This window comes from Engraulis encrasicolus, chromosome 10 (genome assembly GCF_034702125.1).
Source record: "Engraulis encrasicolus isolate BLACKSEA-1 chromosome 10, IST_EnEncr_1.0, whole genome shotgun sequence".
NCBI lineage: Eukaryota > Metazoa > Chordata > Actinopteri > Clupeiformes > Engraulidae > Engraulis > Engraulis encrasicolus.
Window position 1 is genome coordinate 51,055,155 of NC_085866.1, and position 23,052 is coordinate 51,078,206.

At 41.5% G+C, this 23,052-nt stretch overlaps 2 protein-coding genes across 4 annotated transcripts; one reads left to right on the plus strand and one right to left on the minus strand.

Annotated features, from left to right (window-relative positions):
* Positions 1-2,669: 2,669 nt before the first annotated feature.
* ormdl2 (ORMDL sphingolipid biosynthesis regulator 2) lies at positions 2,670-8,072 on the plus strand. 2 transcript variants are annotated; one of them, XM_063209256.1, is made up of 4 exons: positions 2,670-2,724; positions 3,872-4,046; positions 5,624-5,775; positions 6,964-8,072. In XM_063209256.1, the coding sequence occupies exons 2-4, from the start codon at positions 3,873-3,875 to the stop codon at positions 7,097-7,099; spliced, it is 462 nt and encodes a 153-aa protein (XP_063065326.1). In that variant the 5' UTR covers positions 2,670-2,724; position 3,872; the 3' UTR covers positions 7,100-8,072. The 2 variants fall into 2 exon arrangements, with proteins under 2 accessions (XP_063065326.1, XP_063065325.1); XM_063209255.1 differs by lacking the exon at positions 2,670-2,724 and adding an exon at positions 2,777-3,055.
* A 5,834-nt stretch (positions 8,073-13,906) lies between these two features.
* Positions 13,907-22,973, minus strand: nemp1 (nuclear envelope integral membrane protein 1). Of its 2 annotated transcripts, none has more exons than XM_063209257.1 (9): positions 22,842-22,968; positions 22,388-22,503; positions 21,473-21,692; positions 19,821-19,893; positions 19,250-19,343; positions 17,359-17,473; positions 16,235-16,460; positions 14,957-15,133; positions 13,907-14,375 (listed from the first exon to the last, which is right to left on the minus strand). In XM_063209257.1, the coding sequence occupies exons 1-9, from the start codon at positions 22,927-22,929 to the stop codon at positions 14,192-14,194; spliced, it is 1,293 nt and encodes a 430-aa protein (XP_063065327.1). In that variant the 5' UTR covers positions 22,930-22,968; the 3' UTR covers positions 13,907-14,191. The 2 variants fall into 2 exon arrangements, with proteins under 2 accessions (XP_063065327.1, XP_063065329.1); XM_063209259.1 differs by lacking the exon at positions 13,907-14,375 and adding an exon at positions 15,452-15,564 and having other exon boundaries at positions 15,031-15,133; positions 22,842-22,973.
* Positions 22,974-23,052: the final 79 nt, after the last annotated feature.

The following is a 23,052-nucleotide window of genomic DNA, read 5'->3' on the forward strand; positions in this document are numbered from 1 at the left end:
TTAATAATATGAAATAATGTCAGCTGACATAATTTGCTGGCTGTTTCATTCCTGCACATTGTAATGAAATGTGTTTGGATTTATACAATCTATGCATATGGTTAATCTCAAACCTGCAAGATCCTCCACGTCTTCAGCCATTTAGTGCTGCCCAAAATGTAGTGGCTTTTTTGCCTTTATTGATTGGAAAGTGGCAGGAAGTGAGTGAGGAGAGAGAGATGGGGCAGGGTACATGACCCAAGCCGGCCGCAAACCTGGGCATGCAAGCCCAAATGTGAGGGGCTTAGCGTGTTGCGCCACGGCGCCCCCCGGGCAGATCATTGTAAGAATGCTGGGTAACCGCATAAACCTGATTTACATCCTCTGGCTGCGTTCAACAAATACACGCGGGGCATTCCCTTCCCGCTTTACGAAGTATAACCAGAGGGCAAGAGTCAGGTAATGACCGCATCTCTTTGCGTTTAAAAGGACTCTGCGGACCACATGAAATGGCTCACCAGACAAGAAGTACCCAGGCCTTGGGTTGCCCACCTCTGGCCTAACCGGTCCTGGTGAACAAAGTTTGTTACACCTGTGGAGATTATCTGATACATTGAGAAGAAGGAAATGAGCACAGAGGATATGTTACTAATCGAGTTAATACACAAATCTGATGTTGTTGAAGAATTGCATTACAGTAGAATGGACTAAGTGAGAGGGAGAGAGAGAGAGAGAGAAAGGGTGGGTTACAGAGTCAGAAGCAAGCAGTGAGAGAAGCCTTTGCGGCCTGCCAACAGGGGAATGCCTGCGCCTGGAAGAAGTCATGATGTGATAAAAAATACTACACATGCACACACACATAGACACACAAGTCTGTTAATAGCTTTGACAGGGCCTCGGACAAAATCATCTGAAAGGGACACGCACATTGTATGTAATGAGGCCGCAATTCCAAGGGCCCCTCTCCTTGGGCGCAGGACAACTGACCCTGTCAGCACACACATACATGTACACAGGCATAATGTAATATAGCTGAATGATTGAGCCCATATGGGGTCACCTGAAATTCACATGCTGTCGCCTGAAATTAGTGGCAAGAAAAGAATACTGCTAATCATATCACTCGGACTCAAAGATCATCCATTGCTGCCTATTACATACTGACCTTCGTGACCCTAATGATGATTGGTGCAGGTCCGCCAACCAGGTTACCATGTTACATAACATAAGTGCAACCACAATAAAAGTATTGAGAATGTGGTAAGCCGCTGAATACAATGCAAATGGATTAATTGGATAGCTGGCTTTTACTCTTCAAACTACAATAACGACGTGCCATAGCATGGCCTGAGATGTTCTTTGCCTCAACATTTCATTTATGTTTTTTTCCCCCAAACCAAGCAATGTTACTCTAGTTCTACAGTTCAGGTAATTATAAAATAAACATTATGAACTACGACTAGAGATTGCATCCAATCATGAAAGCCTTGTTTGCATAATGTTATATCTTGTGAAGTCCTGTGCTTTTCAAACAAATTGAAAGTGAAAGTTCACCAAATCCTCCAAGGTCATTCACCTGGTGGTTACCATGAAGTACCAACCAATTGCAAAATCTTGTAACACTTTATTTTAAGGGCTGCCTCATAATGTGCACTGTTTCACCGTTGAAACGCAATAGGCCTACATTGAAAATAATAGTTACTACTGCAGTACTACACTACTATGACATTACACAGACTCATAATAATGGAAATCCCCCCACCCCCCACCCCCCGGATTGTGGGGATATAGGCCACTTTTGGCTGTCTGGCCGAGGGCGACTGTGTAGGAAGTGAAGCTTCACTGGCCATGTCACCTGCTGTATTTTGTGCAAGTGGGACTCAGAGTTCGGCCGTAGTGCTAGTAAACCTCCCTCCCGAAGCCTCATAGAGATGCACAAGCGATGAAATGATTGAGGTAGCGGCCTGGCCCAGACTATCTAGCTCACTGGTTAGCGCATCTGCCTCCCACACCTTAGGGCTTAGTTTGCTCTGAGGTTGCGAGTTCGAGCCAAGAGTGGCAGATTGTGCAGAATGATGACCTTGGTTACTTACACAAGAGCATATTACACAGATAATGAGATCTGTGCAATGCATATAATTCACACTAAATTCACAAAACTTTGCAGTTTCCTTCTTTGGTCACTCTACAGGTTGGAAGAGGAGAGAGACAGCTTGCTTCACCTAACTTAGCCTATGCAGCATGCTGCTGCATCTCATCCTGTATGACTTTGTGTCAGCCAAGTCATACATATAGCCTACATAGGGCCTAGGTCTACTCATCTTTTTATGAGCTTAAGGCACTAGCCTACTTATTGTTCCTTTAATTATTGTCTTACACAATAACATTTTCAACTTTTGCTTTGCATGCATATGTTTTCTTAAACTTTTATGCTAAACTATTATTATTAGTAGTAGTATTATTTGTATTATTATTATTATTATTATTATTATTATTGCTGTTGTTGTTGTGAAATTATGAGTATGAATATGAATGAAGATGATGAGTATTGTCTTCTTCTATTTTTATTATTATTATTAATGTGTCCCCGCTAATTGAGACAAACAATCAAAATAGCAGCATGATTATGGGGCTGGCTCTCTGGTTGCTTCTAGAACCCTTTACTTTTTATCATGCAGCCTCTTTAAAAGTTAAGGGGCGGGGTTTAATTAACTTCAACCGGGATTTCCTGGTTGCAACCACAAGGTAAGGTATCCGAAGGCTTCCTTGTCAATAGTAGCTATACGTGAAATCCATATGTGGAGCTGTTTAAAAGATAGCACCAGAAAGCTCGTAGTTATAAGAACTGCTGTTTGTTCCCCTACAGATGTCACCGTGGCGATCAATTACCATGTTTGCGACTAATGAAAATGATTAGCAAGCTAGCATCAACTTCCAAGTGACTAGCTTGACGTCGATAGAAAACGTAGCCAGCAGGGTTCTCAGCTGATAACAGCAATGTTTATAGTTCTAAAAGACTTTGGCGAATGAATGAAGTTCAGCACATCATTACAAGACATAAAGAGCTCTCACAAATGTTGGAATTTGTATTACTAAGTAAATAAATGCTCCTTGTCAACCTCTGACATACTGTCATTGTTGTCTAAAAAGTCTGGTTTTGCCTGAGGTGTATAAGCTTTTCATAAGCTGGCTGCAGTTATCTTATGAAAAGATTCACCAGAGTATGGTTTTTAGTCAGACCATACCCGAAATATGTGTAAATTTGGCTTGACTTTCCCCTGATGGAGAAATCGTTTTGTTCATCATAGCTATATGTGTGTGAATTGCAATGCATGTTTTATTACTTTGGCTCAGAGGTCAGAAGTAGGCCTGTGCCCAATGGGACATATTAACCAAAACTGGTGGTGGTGGCTATGTGATGGGCCGTAGACATGGGGGCCGCTAGGGGGGGGAAAGTGGTACAGATTCTAAGGGCCCAAGCACTGATAGGGGCCCTTAAGGGGGCCCAAGCACTGTGAGGGGCCCTTAAGGGGGCCCAAAATTCAAATCTTTCATGGGGCCCAACATTTCTGGCAGCGCCCCTGGCCGTAGATGTGCATTTGCCCACACCTTGAAGGCTGTATGTGTTCTTATCTGAACTTGTATATAATATAATTTGACTATCATGTTACATAAATATTGAATTCAATGTTAAATAAATAACCATTCAATGGTGGCTGGGAAATAGTCAGCTGGAAAGGACACTGTGTTGAATAGTTCTCAATAGAAGCAGTACTCTACCCAGTTAACAATTTCCATATTGATGTATATTTTCTTTCCCCTGTCTAATGTTTGTTGGCTTGCTGTGTCAGCATTACACACTCACCTGTGCCCTGTACCCTGTTCTTTATAGGATGAATGTGGGCGTAGCTCACAGTGAGGTGAACCCCAACACCCGGGTAATGAACAGCCGTGGAATCTGGCTGGCATACCTGCTACTGACCACTGTACTGCACATAGTCTTACTCAGCATTCCATTCTTCAGCGTGTCTGTGGTGTGGACCCTGACCAATGTCATACACAATCTGGTTAGTAAGAGTTTTAGGCATTTGATTCATGTATTTTTCCCCCTTTAGACCTGTCATTCAAAGAAATATCTCATATTTAATCTCCAAACTGACCCTTAGATTTTTAGCTGCATCCTGAATGCTGTTGATAAAAACGTCAAATTTCTTGCATTTTTACTAACATACAGTACAGAGAGCTGTGTGTGTTCATGGCAGTGTCAGTCTCAGGTGAAGAAAGTAAAAACCCTGCCAGAAATTTGATCCAACCACCTCTGAATCAGTTACGCGTAATGAGCACTGAAGGCAGACAGATCAATTGCTCAGAGAAGACACCTGGGCTAGAAGGAAAACGCATCGAGGGGGTTTACTTTCCAAACGAGGGATTGACACCTTAGCAGGGTTCATAGCCTTTACACACACATACGTAGGCTGTTATTTGAATCTGTAGACTTTTTCGTTTGGGCACAATGAATGGAAATGTTGTTAACCTGCACTTCACTGACTTGTTGTGAATTATGTGCATGGTAATGTGCTGTCAGATGGCCCCAAGTCGAGAGCACCTCAGTCATGGGGGAGGGTACAACAGGAAAATGCTACTTATGGGACTTTTTCCATGTGACATCACATCACATATCTTAACTCTAAACATTTCAATGCATTGGAAGAAGTGTAAATTCGCATCTCGTGACATAGACGCAACATATACCTCTGTTTTTATTCCTGAGGCCTGTAGTAGTGTTGCACCGATGACGACACCAGTATCGGCCGGGGGCCCCCGATACTGCACTAAAATGGTGGTATCGGTATCGGCGAGTACTCAACAAATAGGGCACCGATACCATTTACAGATGCTTGTGTGACACTTCAACGCAGCCTTGAACTTAGTTATTTTATATCAGAGGTATTTAAAAAAAGAATAAAAACTTCTACTGGATTCACTTTGAACAGTATTAGTCTTTTTCCTGTTTTACAAAGGTAGGCAGCAGCCTGACAAAGCATGATAGCAATGATGTTACATCCAAGTAGTAGCCTATGCAGCTCTTCATATATACTGTATATACATTTCAAACAAAGTACCTGTATAGTATCGGTATCGGCCGATATTGCAGTCGGGTATCGGGGTCAAAAAAATGGTATCGGTGCAACACTAGCCTGTAGTCATATACTGTCTTTGCTTCAAAATGGAACTTGTTTGACATCACATTGAAAAAAGGCTCATGTCCTCCTCTACCAAGATTTCCCACCTGGGACACCAGAACTCTCTAAACATTACATCACAGTTCCTGCACACAGTTTGGCATTTGAGGGTATTGAATAATAATATTGTATATGGTGCAGACCCTGAGTTCAAACGACTCAGGAACTCAACTTCATGTGGCACTCAGAGTAATAGTAATTACAATGTGATAAAACTTACATGTTGAAACAGTTCCTGTACTCATCTGCACTTTACACTCTGTAATTGTGTTTAGTTATCGGGTTTGTACAGTAGTCACAGCTTCAGTGCCTTCTATCTAAAATTACATGATTGCAGTTGTTTACTTGAAGTCGTCTGATATGTCATCAAAACTTATCATCACTACTGTCTGTCATTTCAGATAATGTACCTGTTCTTGCACACGGTGAAAGGCACTCCATTTGAAACCCCCGACCAGGGTAAGGCCCGTCTCCTGACGCACTGGGAACAGATGGACTATGGCATCCAGTTTACGTCGTCGCGGAAGTTTCTCACAATATCTCCAATCGTACTGTAAGTGAAATCACAGAGTAGTGTAACCATGTTTTGTTGGCGTAGTCAATTACATTGAGAGAGTAGTCTCTGTCTCAAGGCCAAGAAAGGCAAAAGACACTAAGCTACACAACACAAAAAAAATCACTACAACCACAGGCATGAGATGAGAGAAAAGAGAAGAGAGACTAACAATGTGAAATACGTGGGTACAATAGTTGGACTAAGAATTAACAATCTCAAAGATGGTCAGTTAAAACTGAAAAACACGGAACCTGATCATTTACAGTGGTAGCAGCACATAGTTTTTAAAAAGTCGGTGGATTGAGCAGTCTTATATGCCGTCTGAACTATTAAACATGATCAATATTTGAAGAAACATAACATTCGGCACAATATGATTCTAAACATGGGGGCGTTAAAAAGCATGGTACTTTTTAATGGTGCCACTGAGTAATATTTTATTTAACTCATTGAGTGCCAGCCATTTTCAAATTCAGACTGGGGGGTGCAGGCTTTTTTCAACATTTGAGTGATTTTTTAAGAGCCAAAAAAAAATGAGTTATTTGTCCATGTGAACAACAAACATACCAGATGAACGTGTTAGGCCACACCCCCATGAAAAAAGCAATTGACTTGACATCATGTCTTTGGCACTGTGCCATACATTCTAAAAAGACTCGCTTTCAAGTCCATGGCACTCAAAGAGCTACGTAGTTTATTTCCAGAATGAATGTTGCCCATTCATAAATGTTAAATTTTCCACAAACACTCACCACCAGCAATAAAGTCCAAGTATTGGAAAATTGCATTTTTCATACATGAAAAATTGAATCTTTGCCATTGTCCGCTATTTTGAATTTCCAGAAATACATGTTTTTGCTGCAAAACGTACTGCACTTTGGTCATACTTGTGAATATTAGTTTATTACTTTGCAAATATTCATGAAAAGGAAATCGGAAATAAGCAGCAGTTTCAATGAGCAGCATAGTTGCAATACCTACTCTGACCACCATCCTACACAGTGCACCTTTTAAGATAAGGTTGCATCAGTTAAGTTTTGCATAAATAACATAAGTTTTACAGTAATGGACCAATAATGATCAACTTGATTTGAAAATGAACATGAGGCAGTGAAAGTATCCTTAGTCATCAGGATAATGGTGATAATGATTATTGGTAATTGCTTTTTTCCCCTCCATTTTCAGGTACCTCTTGGCCAGTTTCTACACAAAGTATGACGCCACCCATTTCCTTGTCAACACATGCTCCCTTCTAACTGTGCTTCTACCAAAACTGCCACAGTTTCACGGGGTACGCATATTTGGAATTAACAAATATTGACTACAGGGCTGGGAGATTTCAGCTGTCACACACACACACACACCCACCCATACGTCTCCTCACCTCACCTCACCTCACCTCATGTTGACAAGAGACCAAGATGGTTGAATGAATGAATGAATGGATGAAGAAGATGGGAATGGGAGGAAACAAGGGCTCGGAGAAATATCTTTGAGTTATCGCCTCATCCAAGGGACTGTTCGTTGTCCTCTGTCAAGTGCTGAACACGTTACGGTTGTCTTCTTTGTTCATAATTTCTTTGTCTAAATTTAAGCGGTTATGTATGATGTACAAAACATGGTTGTCTATGCCTTGGTTATCCATGCAGGAAAATGGTGACTTGTTTTAGAGAACTATGTGAAAGACATGGCCTGCGGTTACTGATGTTATATTTCAAGATTCCTTTTAATGAAAAGTGGTATGAAACATGCCCCATGCCTTGAAAGCAGGAGATGCAATGACCAATGCATAGACTATAGATAAGTGCTTCTCACTGGCCACTTTTCACTACTGAATGTGTGCTATTGCATTATTTATTTATTAAAAGTCATTGATTGCCTTACATTCTTGTATGTGATGGTTGCCATCATACTAACACTTTTTTACTGTTTGTTTTGTAGAGTGGGTATATAGAGGGCTGACAAAAAAAAACTTAGTTTAGACTGTTGGTGTCCCATAAAGGGGACAAGACCAAATGCCTAAGAAAAAGCCACGCTGAGAAGCGTAGAGAGAACATTGCAGTTGTGATAAAAAGTGAACGAAAATTCTTTAGTTTTACTCAGTGCTGTGATTTTGTTTGTGTTAAAGTATTTGAAATAGGTCATATCTAAAGAATAATTTCTGGAATTCCTCAGTTGATGGCATCTCACCATATGTCTGCGACGTTTCACTGATTCTGATTTTATTTTGACTGTCTCCCACCTACCCTCCCACCAACAGCACAATCGCTAAATAAAAGTAATTTGCAGTACAAGTTCTCTTAATGGCGTTTTTAAACTTAATTAAATATATATATATACGTATATATTTAACAATCTTGGTTTGCATTCTGGCCACACCCAGTTAAGCTTGAGTGTGTGAAATGTATTTGTAGGGGTTCACCAAATTTGTGCGGCCCGTTCACTTGGCTTTAGCAGTTTTACATGTTTATGTAGGTCAGAATATCTCTTTTTTTGTGTGTATGCAATGACATGATTAACTCACTACAGCCAGGGGTATTTTAATGTCATCTCATGGCCCTGGGAAGTTTTAAGATCAGTTGACAAATGTCTGCAACTGTTTTATGGTGCCATTAAATATTTAGGAGCATAAAACAATGTTGCAGACATTTATTATTTCATTTACGTCATCTTCGGTCTGGTCCAGCACCTGTGTCACTGATGTGTGCTGTGAGAAATCTTACATACTGGACCTTACAGTGTCGTATTTGGGGTATTTTAGTCCACAAGTTTACTCTTGTGACTGAATCTGCACTTCTTTACATTTCTGTATTCTGTACATTTGATGACTTTAACACACACACACTGTTCAAGAGACCACACAGAAAGGCCTGCTTAGATTTAAGTGCACAGTTCTATGAAAGGAGATTGCTTATGGACAGTGGCGTGCACAGACATTTTGGGGGGCAGGTGGTATTTCCAATTGCCTTACTGAGCTTTTAGAGGCATTATTGTAACATGTATGTGATCATGAAGCATTTGTATGATTTGATTATCATGTCAACATGGACCACAGTACATTGTCACAAAAGACTTTCAAAAAAGATTATTTTTTAAAGATTCTTTGATGACAGGATATTGATGACAGGATAGTACGAGGTGGACATGAAGCGAATGGGGAGAGAGATGGGGTGGGGTCGGCAAATGACCCGGGCCAGGAATCGGACCCGGATCGGACGCATGGCAGACGAGTGCCCTACCAGTTGGCCACGGCAGGGCCTCAATTTTTCCCCCAACTTCGTCCCTATCTGTGCACGCTATGCTTTTGGATGCCGTTGTGCAGCATTTTGGGGTACCCACACAGATACAGTACGGGCTCACATGCCCATGGGTACCCAGGTTTAAGTCTGCCAAGGTCGTTTCCCAACCCTACCCCATCTCTCTCTACCGATCATTTTCTGTCTTCTATCTCCTGTCTCAAAAAAGGGGTATACACTTGTGGCGGAAAAGCCTGTCCATGCATTGACTTTCTGAATGTGATTTTAATGATCACATCAACAATCTGGCAGGTAGACCGGTGAATTAGTGAAATCACTTGTGTGAATTGCAGATGAGGGAGTTGCTTTATTGTATTTATTTATTGAGTCATGTATTTATTTAAGCTCGCTTTCATGATTTGGGATGTCAATACACTCTCAGGGACAGCACCCTATACTAATTTGCTTGCATAAACTCACCATAAATGACACGTCATTTTATACATGGGGTGACGCAACCAGTGGGCCTCCCCTATGACCGTGATGTGGCATTCCTTGTGATGAAGAGACAGCACACTGTACTGTAACATGTTGGGGGAGGAGGAAAAAAGAATCTGATTGTTTATGTTGGTGGGCCCCATACTTTATCCATCGTGCTTGGCCTGATGCTACACGATTAATGTGCGTGCCTGTCTGTGAAAGCCCACCGTGGGGAAATCCAGGCACTTTACATGGTCGCTTCCAAGCAGGTCTTCCCCCATCCAAGCACCTGCATGTGCTGCTGGCAGACTACAGGGAAATGTCCCCTCCTGACGTCCGCCCACACTCCCTCCCAGAGGTCACCGCGCCATGGTGTGTGTGGGCGGGTGTCCACCAACTCATGGCTGGGGCACCGCACCTGGGCCAGTCGTCTGAGTGTGGAGGTGTGTGTTCAAACCCATGTGTGTGGCGGAAGTAGGATACATTCAGCCTGCCTCATCATGTCCGGGGGTTGCACTTGCAACTGAATTTGCCTACGCTGTAAAACACGTTGCGTTGTGTACTAGGGAATCACATGCAAATTATTTGTTTTCCTTTTTTCTCTCTTTCTCTCTCTCTCTCTCTCGATGGGCTGAGTAATGCAAGTTTGTGTTGGTCGGCAGTAAAGGGCTGCCGCCGGCACTGCCAGCCTTTAGCCTTTGTTGTAGCACGTAGGAGGTTTCAGCCAAAAGGGGTTTCCTCCTTTCGTTTTCCTCCTATGACAAGCTGACGAGGCATGTCTAACTGACTGATAAAGGTTATCTGACCCCAGTATTTGAGTAGATATTGCCCTCAACCACAGCGGGTGACACAGCGTTTGAGGATATCCTTGCCAATGTTTATGTAAACCCATGCCGTGGGAAGCAGTGGGCCTTTCTGGCTAACTGTTTACACTGGAACTGATGCTGCTTCCTTCTGATATATCTGACATTCATAAGTTTCATTACATCTGAAACTTTTGAATGTAAGTTTCACTACATTCAAACATTTACTGATCTTTCATGACATTTGACAATTTTGGCCAGGCTCTAGACAAAGTCATCTGAGGGCCCCCCAACCATTACACACAACTAATGGGGACCCAATTCTGCACCCCCTCTCCATGGGCCTGGGACAACTGACCCCATTGTCAGCTTCCCTGCCTGTGTCTCTTGCCTGAGTATCACAAGTCAACTGAAGGTCAGTCACAGAAAAAGGAGTTATGATTTACGAGGCCAAAAAAGGCAACCAACTGCACAAAATTACAACTGCAGGCAGAGAGAGCGATAGTCTGAGGGAGTGGAAATGTAAGCCAAAGACCAATAACGTGACTGTTTCAATTAACCATCGGAATTGTATGAAACACCACCACCAATTTCGTCAAAGAAATTCAGTGAACCACCTCCTTAATACTTTGGACAGGATGTGGTTGAAATATGAAATAGCTTCAAGTATGCAATCAGTGAACCACCAGTTTAACACCCGCCATGATAAACTTAGAGGTGAGAGTGGAAAGTAGCAGTTGAGAAAACATTGACAGCACCCGCTTTATTAATAACGAAGGTAATCTTGGCCACATCTTGGTTTGTTCATCACGTGTCAGCATGATTGCTTTTCTGTGTGAAACATAGTCCGCTACGTCAATCCCAGAGAGGTTGTCTTGCTCACTGCATCTCTGCAATGTTGACAGTGCAGACTGCACACATCCTCTGGAAGGGAGGAAAATATCTCCTGGTGAGGGGGATGCTTTGGCACAATGGTTACAACTGGGGGTGGGATTAACTAGGTTGATTATGATTGATTCATTACAAGGAAAATTAACTGACTCAAAAATATTCTATTTCGTAACTCATATTAATCGCTGTTTCCATTCCAAGTCACATGAAGATACTGCAAATTGTGCTAAAAAAGAACTTGAACAGCACTGAAACACCTCAGCCGGTAGCATCGAAATGGCAAAGCCCCAAATTTGAGTTGCATTCATGAGAACATTATGCTTGTAGCCGAGATGAGATGTAACAGAATAAAGTTTATATTGTTTGTTTCAGCGGTTTTCGCACACACACACACTAATATTGTTGTGTGATTAATTAAGATGAACTAATTCATGATTTTAATCGATTCCCTTCTGGTGCCAAGGTGTGAATATTCAGTAAAACCGAGTTATTCTGTATTCTATTGTACTGTCTCTATGTTCTATTGCAGTCAGTGGGTGACTGAAAGGACTTAGTTTAAAGGTAATCATGTGTATGGTATGGATGCCCCAATTCAACACCCTGCAGGTGTTCAAGTCACGGCAGAGGTCAGGCAAAAAGTTAAATGAACTTTAGATAAAGCACATAAATACTGATACAGTTATTAGGGCCCGAGCACCGAAGTGCAAGGGCCACGCTGTGGCTCTTCGCCCTCTCGGTGCGAAGCCCTATTGTTTTTCGAAAGATTATTATTATTATTATTATTAGGGCATGAATTTATGCTGCATAAATTCATTTTGCAGCATTTATCAATGCTGTCCCTTCACAGGCTAGTTTGTACAATGACTATTAAAATTTCTATGTGACTGGAATGGCAATCTGACATAGCGCCACCATGTGGTAGATGAATAAAGTGCTAGAAATGAGGTAATTGTGCACTAAGGGGTGGGGCCAGTATGCAGTACATGGTAAGTACCCCATTTTTGGTTATGTATCTCACCAAGACAAACGAAAAAAAGTCAAGACAATGCCATAGCCACGCCAAACAGGAAGTGATATTTTGTAATATAACAAAATTATGGCTTTATTATATCATAAAAAATTGAAAAAATGTCACAAATTCATTATGTAGCATTTTCCAATGCTGTCCCTTCACAGGATGATTACAAACATTTCTACATGACTGAATTGCCATTCTGACATAGCGCCACCACATGGTAGATGAAATAATTGTTAGAAATTAGGTATTTATGCATTAAGGGTCATGACCAGTACACAGTACAAGCTAAAGACTCGGGTGGAGTCGTGTATCTCACTAAGATGAACAAAAAAGGTCATACGATGACATGTCCATGCCCAAAAGAAAGTGAGATAATTTGACTTTTTTGAAATGTGCATACAATGGAATGTGATGTACTTGTCCTTCACTATACATCCAATGTGCTTCATATTTTTTGTACATGAGCTCAAGTCATTGATAATGAAGAATTACGGAGCGCTTCATGTGGCGCACAACATAAATATGACTTGTGCATTTACTTTCCTTTTTAGTGCATGTTGCATGAAAGTAAGTTGTGTGTATCTGGCTTGGTCAAACAAAAAATGATGGGGCGCTGGCAGTATGCCCCGGCCCTGCAACGTAGGTGCGAGGGCCCGACATCGCCGCTTGTGGCTTTAATTATATATTGTATCAGATATCGCAGATATTGCATCAGTTGGGTTATGAACGATAGCTTATAATAATAAAGTAAATCTTTTCCTAAGAGCCATAGTCTTACTCATGAGAGATTGAGCAAGGAGACAGTTATTCCACTATGCACGTGGAAACACTTTATTTGATTAGAATGACAATTGTAAATCACAGTGTGTACAATCACACATGAGCAATTTCACTGATAATTGGTGTCATGATAGCCGTTAAACCTGACCAGGTCCAATGACTGATCTGAGGATATGACATTGTCAAGACTGTGAGGAAATGCAACTCCCTCCACCTACTGCCACAAATGCCTCCGGTTCTCCAAAGCGGTCAAGGCACGAGTTGCTGCCCCCCCGTGTCATCACAGTACTCAAATGTTTTAAATAACCGGGGGACATCTCTTATCTATCTATCCAGGGGTGCATTTCTGAAGTTGCTAACTCTTATTAGCCACTTTCTTGGTTGCAATGCAATAACCCATCAGCAATTACCCAAGTTCAACTGCGCTTTCGAGAAAGGCACCCCAGCACTGATCTTGATCAGGAGTTACTTGCAAAAGTTCAAGCTGTTGTAATTACCCCACCAAGACATTCGGCTGAAATTGTGCGATTGAGCAGAAGTTTGAAAAATAGAGGAAGTGAAACGGTGCAATATTCAGAGACAATCTATTGACTCAGTCGACAATTGTGTTTGGGTCACACTTCTGTGGATGCACTCTGGGAAGGAATCTCGTGCAGGGAAAGGAAATACGTCTGGGCAGAGACTCTGTTCCTTCATGTTGTTGGGAAGTTATCGCTCGCTTCATGTGACTTTCCTCTGAAGGACTTATGGACGTCAGTATGGACAGGATACCCATGGTTTGAAAGTCAGTTACCCACAGAAATATTTTTTTGTTCTTGTCACCATTTCCCACAATCCCACAAAAGCCAGTTTGGTTAAAACAAAAAAAAGACTTCTCTTTATAATCTCAAAACACATGCTAAAAAAATACAGTAATGTCATAAATTAAAAAATCTTTATTTTCCCCATCAAAATCTGAGATGGCTATCAATGTCCATAGCAAAACTGTACAGAGAAAAACATAAAACATAAAACAGACCTAGCACACGCACACGTCCCAAAAAATAATAACTGAAAAAGAGAACCACAGTAAACCCATTTGCTTGTCCTTGTTGCCACAGATAGATAGATACACTTTAACACTTTATTAATGAACCCAGCATAAAGTCTCTCGTTACCTCCATCTCGGATGCAGCCTCTTCTGCGAGTGAGACTGATTGTGTGAATCACATTGAATTTCTAAGGTCTTTCTTCCAATCTCCTTCAAACTCCTCCTCATCGTCGGTCTGCTCTTCGTCAGTAGAAAACATTTCATCATCCAGGAAAGAGCCATCAAATCCATATTCATGGGCGTGGACTGATACCTCGTTGGACACAAGATGTGGGGAACCCTCCACGAAGTCTGCGAACCTGGAAAAGCAAGGGAGGATGTATGGAACATTTGCAGCACTGCTTTGGATTCATTTTGAATTAATTTTACTTCATTTTCAAAACTCTTGAGCAACGGTTCATCGTTTCAATGACACGAGACAGCCTGACAACTCAAAATGTTAGAAAACGAAACTGGCTTTTTTGGACTGTTTTTGCAAAGAAAGAATAATAAGAGCATTTTATCATCCGTCAAAGTTTGTTTAAAAGCTTCTATCATTTTCTTTTGTTTTTAGGCCAATTAGGAATAATGATGTGGTGCATGACATGACTGGGGAAAATAATGTAGCTAGTATGAGGTTGTGACTGCTGGAGAGAGGTCACCCAACACTCGTCACATTAGAGAATAATGCCAAAAAAAAGGCTCATTTATGAAAACAATAATTGCCTCAGCCTGTTCCACTATGAAGCATCCTAAAGGCACTGTTGACCAGACCTGTGGTGTGAAGCTTGTGGAGCCCCCTGGTGGAGCTGAGCGGAACTACACAGGTCTGGTGTGAGCCACACTAGACAAACAAAACAAAAGCACCACATGGGCCTCCATCTCCGTCCCCAAACTTTACCTCTTGGGGGACTGGAGTCTGGAGACAGTCTTCCAGGTGTTGAACTCGGGGCTGTTGCAGTACTGCCGCAGCTCATCCAGGGCGCGGCTGGTCTCGATCTCGGCCTGTTTCTGGTACTCCTCCTCTGTTAGCAGCCGCCGAGGCTCCAGCTTCCAGCGCATACGCCGGTTCAGTTTACTGGAACGGACACACACACACACAGACACGGGCACACACAAAAACTTCAACTGAGCAAACTTCAAACTTCAATCAACTGATTTGAACTGTGTAAATGAAAATAAACAAACACAAATAGAACTGTGCCCAAAAATGAACATCACAAATTCTATATAACCGATGTACCCATGTAATAGTCCAAGGATTATCATCAATCTAGGGTTAAAATACCTAGTACTGACTCTCCCCCATTCTTAGATGGACCACAGTGGTACATATCATATATTTTGGGTCAGCTGAGGGACTTATAGATAGATAGCTGGGGCAAAGTATATTTACCTGGCCCCCTGGAAGAGTTTGGCCAGCTATCGCAAAGACCCTGTCTGTCTGTCTGACTGTCTGCCTGCCTGTCTGGCCATTTGTCCGCCCACGGCTTGTGTGCGTGTCGCCTGCTGGGGGAACGAAACACACACCAAATCAAACACACACTCTTGGGGGGAAAAAGTGCACACGCACCCACACACACACACTTCTGCCTTATGTGACATAAAAAAGACGAAATGAAGTGGAATGAAGAGAGCACTACAAAACTAAAACAAACAGCCCTTCCTAGTTCTTCATATTCATCACATCCATTTCCACTGCCTTTCAAGGTGCTGACAGTGACCTACTTGTGGACAGTTTGATGAGGTACTCCAGGTTCCACATTATATGGAGGTGTTCTGTTCAGGGGGTTGATGGCTTCACATTGTATGACAAACAAAACATTTCTCAACTAAATGTCTTTACTTCACAAGAGTGATGTAGACAGCGATGGCCAGTTTCATGGGGTACTCCAGGTGGTATCATACCATATTTCTTCTATTATATTATGAAGTTTTTCAAGAGTAGTGCTGACTTGTAGACAGTGATGGCCAGATGATATTTCAATGTTACAAAATGTTATTATTACTTTGTAATGTTACTTTACAAAGTAATAACATTTTGTTACCTTACTTCGCAAGACAGGTGAGGTTTAACCCTTACTTGTAAGACAGTGATGGCCAGGTTGATGGGGTACGTTACAAAGCGCTACTTTACAATGCCCCAAAACATTACTTCACAAGATTGAAGTTGACTCACTTGTAGACGGCGATGGCGAGGTTGATGGGGTAGTCCATGTACTTGGCGCAGAAGGCCGCCACCATGATGGCCAGCGCCACCTGCTGGACCTGGATGCCAGCGTACATCAGTAGCAGGCCAATCAGCTGCAGCGACCAGGACAGGATGTCAATGCTGCGCTGGTTCACCAGGGGGCCGTGCCGGTAGCACACGGCAAAGCTCACAAAGCCCACCAACACCGTGTAACCTGCCGGGGGGGATAACAAAACCACTGACTTAGCGAGGTGGACCTGTGATTCTGCAATTCATCCCAATTAAAATAGGGTCTTCAGCTAGAGAAAGCACACCACGAAGCTCACAAAGCCCACAACCACGACTGTATGACCTGCCGAGAGACAAAACACACCATGTGAGGACTTCTACGGTTCTGCAATTAATCCTGACGAAAATCTCCTGCTAAGGAATAATCCGTGGCTTTACTATGCACACCACAAAGCTAATGAGGCACACCACCACCATGGTCACTTCTTGTTTTATGTGCTCAGTGTCCATTAAGAGCAAAACAAAACAGTCCTAATGAGGGTTAGTTATAATCAGGATTACGCATGCCCTGAAACAGAAGTCATCACCAGCATCTCCCTTAGACTTACAAATCTTTCATTGGTATTCCACCACACACCAGCAGTGCATTAATTGAATTAAATGTGGTGTGGTTCACAATGCAAAACTATGATAATACATTTTTTAAAAAGCACACACAGAACATCATGCAACACAATTCAGATGGAAATATGAAAATGCAGCAGTAGAACAAGCTATCAGGAAAGTGAAGCATGGTATACATATGCAGTGAAACTTCCAAGTTCCATTTCTTCTTCTTCTAAACATTTTCAGGGACTTGTATACCTTCATCTAGACAGGACAGTGTGAGATGGTGACAGGAAGCAAGTGGGGAGAGAGAGAGAGTTGGGGGAGGACCGGGAAATGACCTCAGGCCGGGATCGAACCCAGGTCCCTCCCGCAACAGCACATAAAACATCTTTAAATCACTCTCACCTCCTTCAAACTCTACTCAAACATCGAGTGCATAGTACACACAAAGGCAGCCATGTACGTATATACCGACTTTGCAACTGTATTCTTACCAACAGCCAGGTGCCAGTGTTCTCTCAGGATGATCTTCATGTTCTTGAATGCCAGCTGAATGACGTAGAAAGAGAGGGACCAGCCTCCTGCCAGCAGTACATAGAAGGGGCTTTTCTGCAGAACGCAAGATGGTGAAGTAGTTTATGATTCGGGCGATAGTGAGGCAATCAAGACATCATTTAGAGACACGCAGGAGGCAGACATTGCAAAGGCAGGCACCCGGGGAGAGCATGTTTGTACAGTGAGTCCAATATGTATTTGATCCCTTGCTGATTTTGTTGGTTTGCCTACTAACAAAGACATGATCAGTCAATAAATGTTATGATAATATGTATTCTAATATGGAGAGACAGAATATCAAAAAGAAAATCCAGAAATGAACTGAAGAGAATATATATTAATTTATTTCCATTTCATCGAGCAAAATAAGTATTTGATCCCCTGCCAACTGATTACAGTTCCGGGCCCACAGACCAGATGGGCACTTCCGATCAACTTGTCATCTGAATTAAAGACACCTGTACATACTAACATGCATAAAAGACACATTGAATCAGCAGAATCAGTCCATAGTATGAGTGAATCAGTCACACTCCAACCTCACCAGCATGGGAAAGACCAAAGAGTGGTCAAATGATATCAGGGACACGATTTTAGACCTAAACAAAGATTAAATGGGCTGCAAAACCACAAGAAAGAGACTGGGTATTAATGACCCAGCTGTTGATGCATTTCTTCCAAAATGTGAGGAATACAAAATGACTATCCATCAGCCTGTCTGGGGTTCTATACAAGATTTGACCTTTTGTAGGGATTTGATAATCATGAGAACAGAAATAAATCACCCTAGAGCTATACGGGATGAACTAGGCAATGATATCAAAGCTACTGGGACCAAAATCACTGAGAAAACTACTGGTAGCACTTAATGCCACAGAGGTTTAAAATCCTGTAGTGCACACATGGTACCTCTACTTCAGAAGGAACCTGCGCAGTCCCACTTGAGGTTTGCCAACGGACATCAGACTGGTTTAGGATATGATAAGGAGGTGCTGTAGTCAGATGAAACCAAAATCAAGCTGTTTGGCCTTATCACAATTCAATGTGTTTTGAGAAAGAGTACTGCTGTCTATGATCCCAAGAACACCCTCCTCACCATCATGCATGAGAGTGGTATCATTATGGTTTGAGGGTGTTTGTCTGGCCAAGGCACAGGACAACTTCACATCGTCAATGAATGGATGGAGGGAGACATGTAATGTGCAGTCCTGAGTGCAAACGTCCTTCCCTCCACCATTACACTGATGGGTGGGCCATTGTTGGATCTCCCAACATGACAATAATACACACCATACAGTCAAAGCAACGAAGGAGTGGCTCAATAAGAAGCATATTAAAGTCGTGAAGTGGCCTAGACAGTCTCCAAATATTAACCCTATAGTAATTCTATGGAGAGAACTGAACCTCCCATTTGCCAAGCTACAGCCACAAACTATTAATGTTTTAGAGATAATGTGCAAAGAGAAATGGGCAAAAATAGTTTCTACTATATGCACAAACATTGTCATTAACTAAAAGAAGCATCTAACCTCAATGCTAGAAAACTAGGGCTTTGCCACAAAGCACTTTATCTTCTTTAGCTAGAGGGGTCAAATACTTATTACCCTAAATTAAATACAAATAAATTAAAATATATTATTTTAAGTTATTTTCTGGAATTTCTTTTTGATATTCTGTCTCTCCATGTTTGAATACATATTATCATAAATTTATAGACTGATCATGTCTTTATTAGTGGGCAAACGGGCAAAATCAGCAAGGGATCAAATACATATTGGACTCACTGTACGTATTCATGTATGAATGCATACACGTATACGTAAGGCTTACCTTTGGCAAGAAGCGAGCCATGATATAGATGAGGATGAGGAGGGAAGCAATCATTCCTACGCTGATTCCACCAGAGTAATAGAACATCTGACTCCTATACAAAAGCCCAGACATAAGAGTTACACAGAATAAGAACAAGTACAGTTCCCAATATCAACAGTAATTTCTGGTATCGGTATCGGCACCCGATACTGCTCATTATACTCGTACTCGTCAAGCACTTGCCGATACCAGGAACGATACTGCTATTATACAAAAAATGCTAAATCTTGTCACGTTCTGTGGACTTGAAAGCAGCATGGGAACAAAGTGCCACCTTATACATTTACTAACATTTAAATCTACATGGAAATGGACAATAAAAATATCACAGGTGGAAAAAAACAAGGCCATGCATTTAATTTTAGTGTATTTTGGTGGTAAAAGGTATCGGTATCGGTACTCAGTATCGGCAAGTACACACATTAATGTACTCGTATTTGTATTGGTTTTCAAAAAAGTGGTATCGGTGCACCCCTAGTAATTTCAGTTCCTAAAATGAAGCAGTCCAGGACATAAAACAAATCCTTACTTGCTCAGAATGTCGGCAAAGAAGAAAAGAACAACTCCAGTAAGAAAGACAGCAAACAGGAACACGTCCCATTCTGTGTAGGAGGAGAAAAGAATTGTAAATGGGTGGTTGACATGACGCTCAGATTTATGGAAAGGTTTATATGTCAAATGTCCTGTGGTGTGAATGTAACATTAATAGAACTCGGAATATATACAGCTATAAAATAAACCAACAACATTTTGAATCATTTATAAAGCATTTGGCATGGTTGCAGAAATATTAACCTTATATTAAAAAATATGAATGTGAAAAAAAAAACTCAATACAGTAATAGTAACTACAAGTTCAATTTCGTAACACAAATTGCGTACGGTACTGTGGGGTGACATGTAAGCCAGGTTTGTGGACGGGCAGCTGCAAGGCCAACTACAAGGGTCTTAAAGACAGGCTCCTAACTAGTTATACCTCAGGTACTGGAGTGGTGTGGAAGTTTAAGGTGACTATTAACCTCTTAATATGTCTACATATTGCAATGTTTCTGTCACACAATGCTTATGTTAATGTATGGTGTCCCGTGGTGTGACTGCTCTTATGGAAGGAAAAATTTTTTTTTTTTTGAAAACAGTGAAAAAACACATATTAAAGGGGTATGCCACTATTTTGGGGCTTAATACAGTTAAAATCGTTGGCTGGGGTTTATAAAGGTGGTCAAGTGTCTTATTTTTCATGTAAGCCGCTGTCTTGTTTTAAGACAAGTGAAAAGAGGGAGCATGTCGCTAAGCTAGTGAAAGTCAATGGATCTGTGTAGCATGTAGCAATGCTACATGGATGCATTTACTTTCACTAGCCTAGCGACATACAACCTCTTTTAACTTGTCTTAAAGCAAGACAACGCTTCACATGAAAAATAAGACACTTGACCACCTTTATAAACCCCAGCCAATGATTTTAACTGTATTAAGCCCCAAAATAGTGGCATACCCCTTTAAGGTTAAACCCAATATCATTATCTAGTTAGCATGATCTCGGAGGTCAGTCACGAATACAAAAGGATTAAAATGGCCACAATGCAGTGAATTTCCTGTGGTGTGACTTCATGTCCTGTGGTGTGACATGCTTAGGCATTGTGTTACTCAATCTTTACTTATTTTTCATGCATCATGCAAGTATATGAGGATACCAGGAGATTTATTTGTCACATTCACACAATTATTACAAGTAATACAGTGAAACCATGCAGTGAAATCACAGTCATCTGCCTGTACAATGCATATGCGTGTGTGGGTGGGGTTGTGGGTGCGGGTGGGTAGTAGTAGTGTGTGTGTGGGGTGGGGTTGAAGGAACAATAGCAGAAAGAGCATTGTGGATATGTTTGTGCAGAATATTCATCATTCTATTGTATCTTACAGAAATGTCACACCAATGATGTCACACCACAGGACACATTTTCCCAAAAATGGCAAAAATTAGGTGAAATTCCACGGACCACTGACATCGCCATTTTTTTCTATATTTTTTCCCAATTGTTCCACCCATTTTTTCAGGAATTGAAATGTTTCCTCCTTTAAGTGTGTTACGGCCTTAAACGTCAACCACCCAAATACATAGAATAAAACCAAAGACCAAAAGCTGTAATAGCCCCGAAGACATAATGTGAGGGGCAAACTTACTTCGACTGGGCTTTACAGTGTAGCTTGTCTTGGAATCTGATGGGTCAACCTTAAAACAGGTTTTGGGTGCAAAGAGGTTGATGGGAACATGTGTTTCATTGGTCTGCTCCTTGATGAAGTACTGGACAAATGTCCAAAAGCTGAAGCTCTCCAACTTCTCCAGTTCCTCCTCATCCTCCACCACGGTCACCTTCAGGTCTTTAGAGCTCCACACTTGCACCTTTCACAGTAAAGAAGTTGGTCATGATGAGTTTAAAATTAATACATCTCTGCTACACACCAAGGGTTACGAAAACTTCCCAGCCCGGCAATCCTACCCCATCTTAACCCATTTTAGCCTGATGCTGCATATACGCTGTTTGACCGAGGTACCTGGAGCTCCTTGGCTCTTGAGATTTGAGTGGGTATGTTACAGCTGAATGAACACATTCTAATGCAAGGTGAAGGTCTTAGACTGTACATGCAACTTATTTCATGTATGTATGTGCTTCGGAGGCTGAGATATATTCTTTACAAAGAAGGGCTTAGGCATTCAGCAAGATTTTTTGCAGGTGCCTTAGGATAAAATGTGTTGAGATAGGAGGGAGTTTAGGTAATGCCAACAGGTTGGGAATAATTCGTTTAACATCCCCTAACTAAAGGTAGGATAGGACTGCAGAAACCCCCAAGTTTATGTTAGCCATCAACAACTATTCATCATGAACCATGTCTCACACAGCAGTCAATTAGGCCTAGAGCTCTACAGCTGTCACAGCCAGTGACAGCACAAGCACAGTTGTTGCTAATGACAGGTGTTCGTGAACTAGAGGCTTTGGTGACTAACATAGCGTTAGAGCTCTATCTGTATGATGCAACTTGGCTTCAATAATCAAATTGTGACGAACTGAACAAACCAGTTTCAATATTAGATCCTACCTGAATTCTTGTCCATGACTCCCTCCAACTCGGCTTGATATTATTAAGGTAGCAAAAGTGCCGAGCTCCTTGTTTAGTTATTTGTCGGTCATCTTTGAGCTCGGTAATTTCAATACCTGTGTACAAGAAAAGCATGCTAAAATGATTAGTGCTAGCTAGCTGGTGTTATACGTTTTACATTTGCATTAGCGTTAAACTAATCCATAATGTTAGTCCTTCTAAATGCAAGTAAGCCACCGTGACTCGTGTATTGCACTTGCCATTCATCTAACAACGTAATTGTTCAATGTAATGACTCATTGCTTCTAGGGCAAAATAAAGTATGCAGTATCTGAAACTTCAAGAAGTTTACGTTAGTGATAGCATGTTTAACGACAAATAAGCTGTAGCCTGGCAAGCCATGTCAGCACTATTGTTGGGTCAATTACATGTTACAATTGGAATACCAAATTACCTTCGGTGATGTATGTTTGCAAAAGGAAAAATAATAAAACTAAAACTATCACTTTTATGCCTTTCAAAATGTTCGTGCAGCCCGCCATGATGCATAGCTGCGTGAATCTAACGACAGTATCAACGAGTTCGACATGGCTGACAGTTGCTACGTTTTCAAAATAAAAGTTTAGTTCTAGGTTTGTCTTTTTCTCTCCAACAAGCTCAAAATG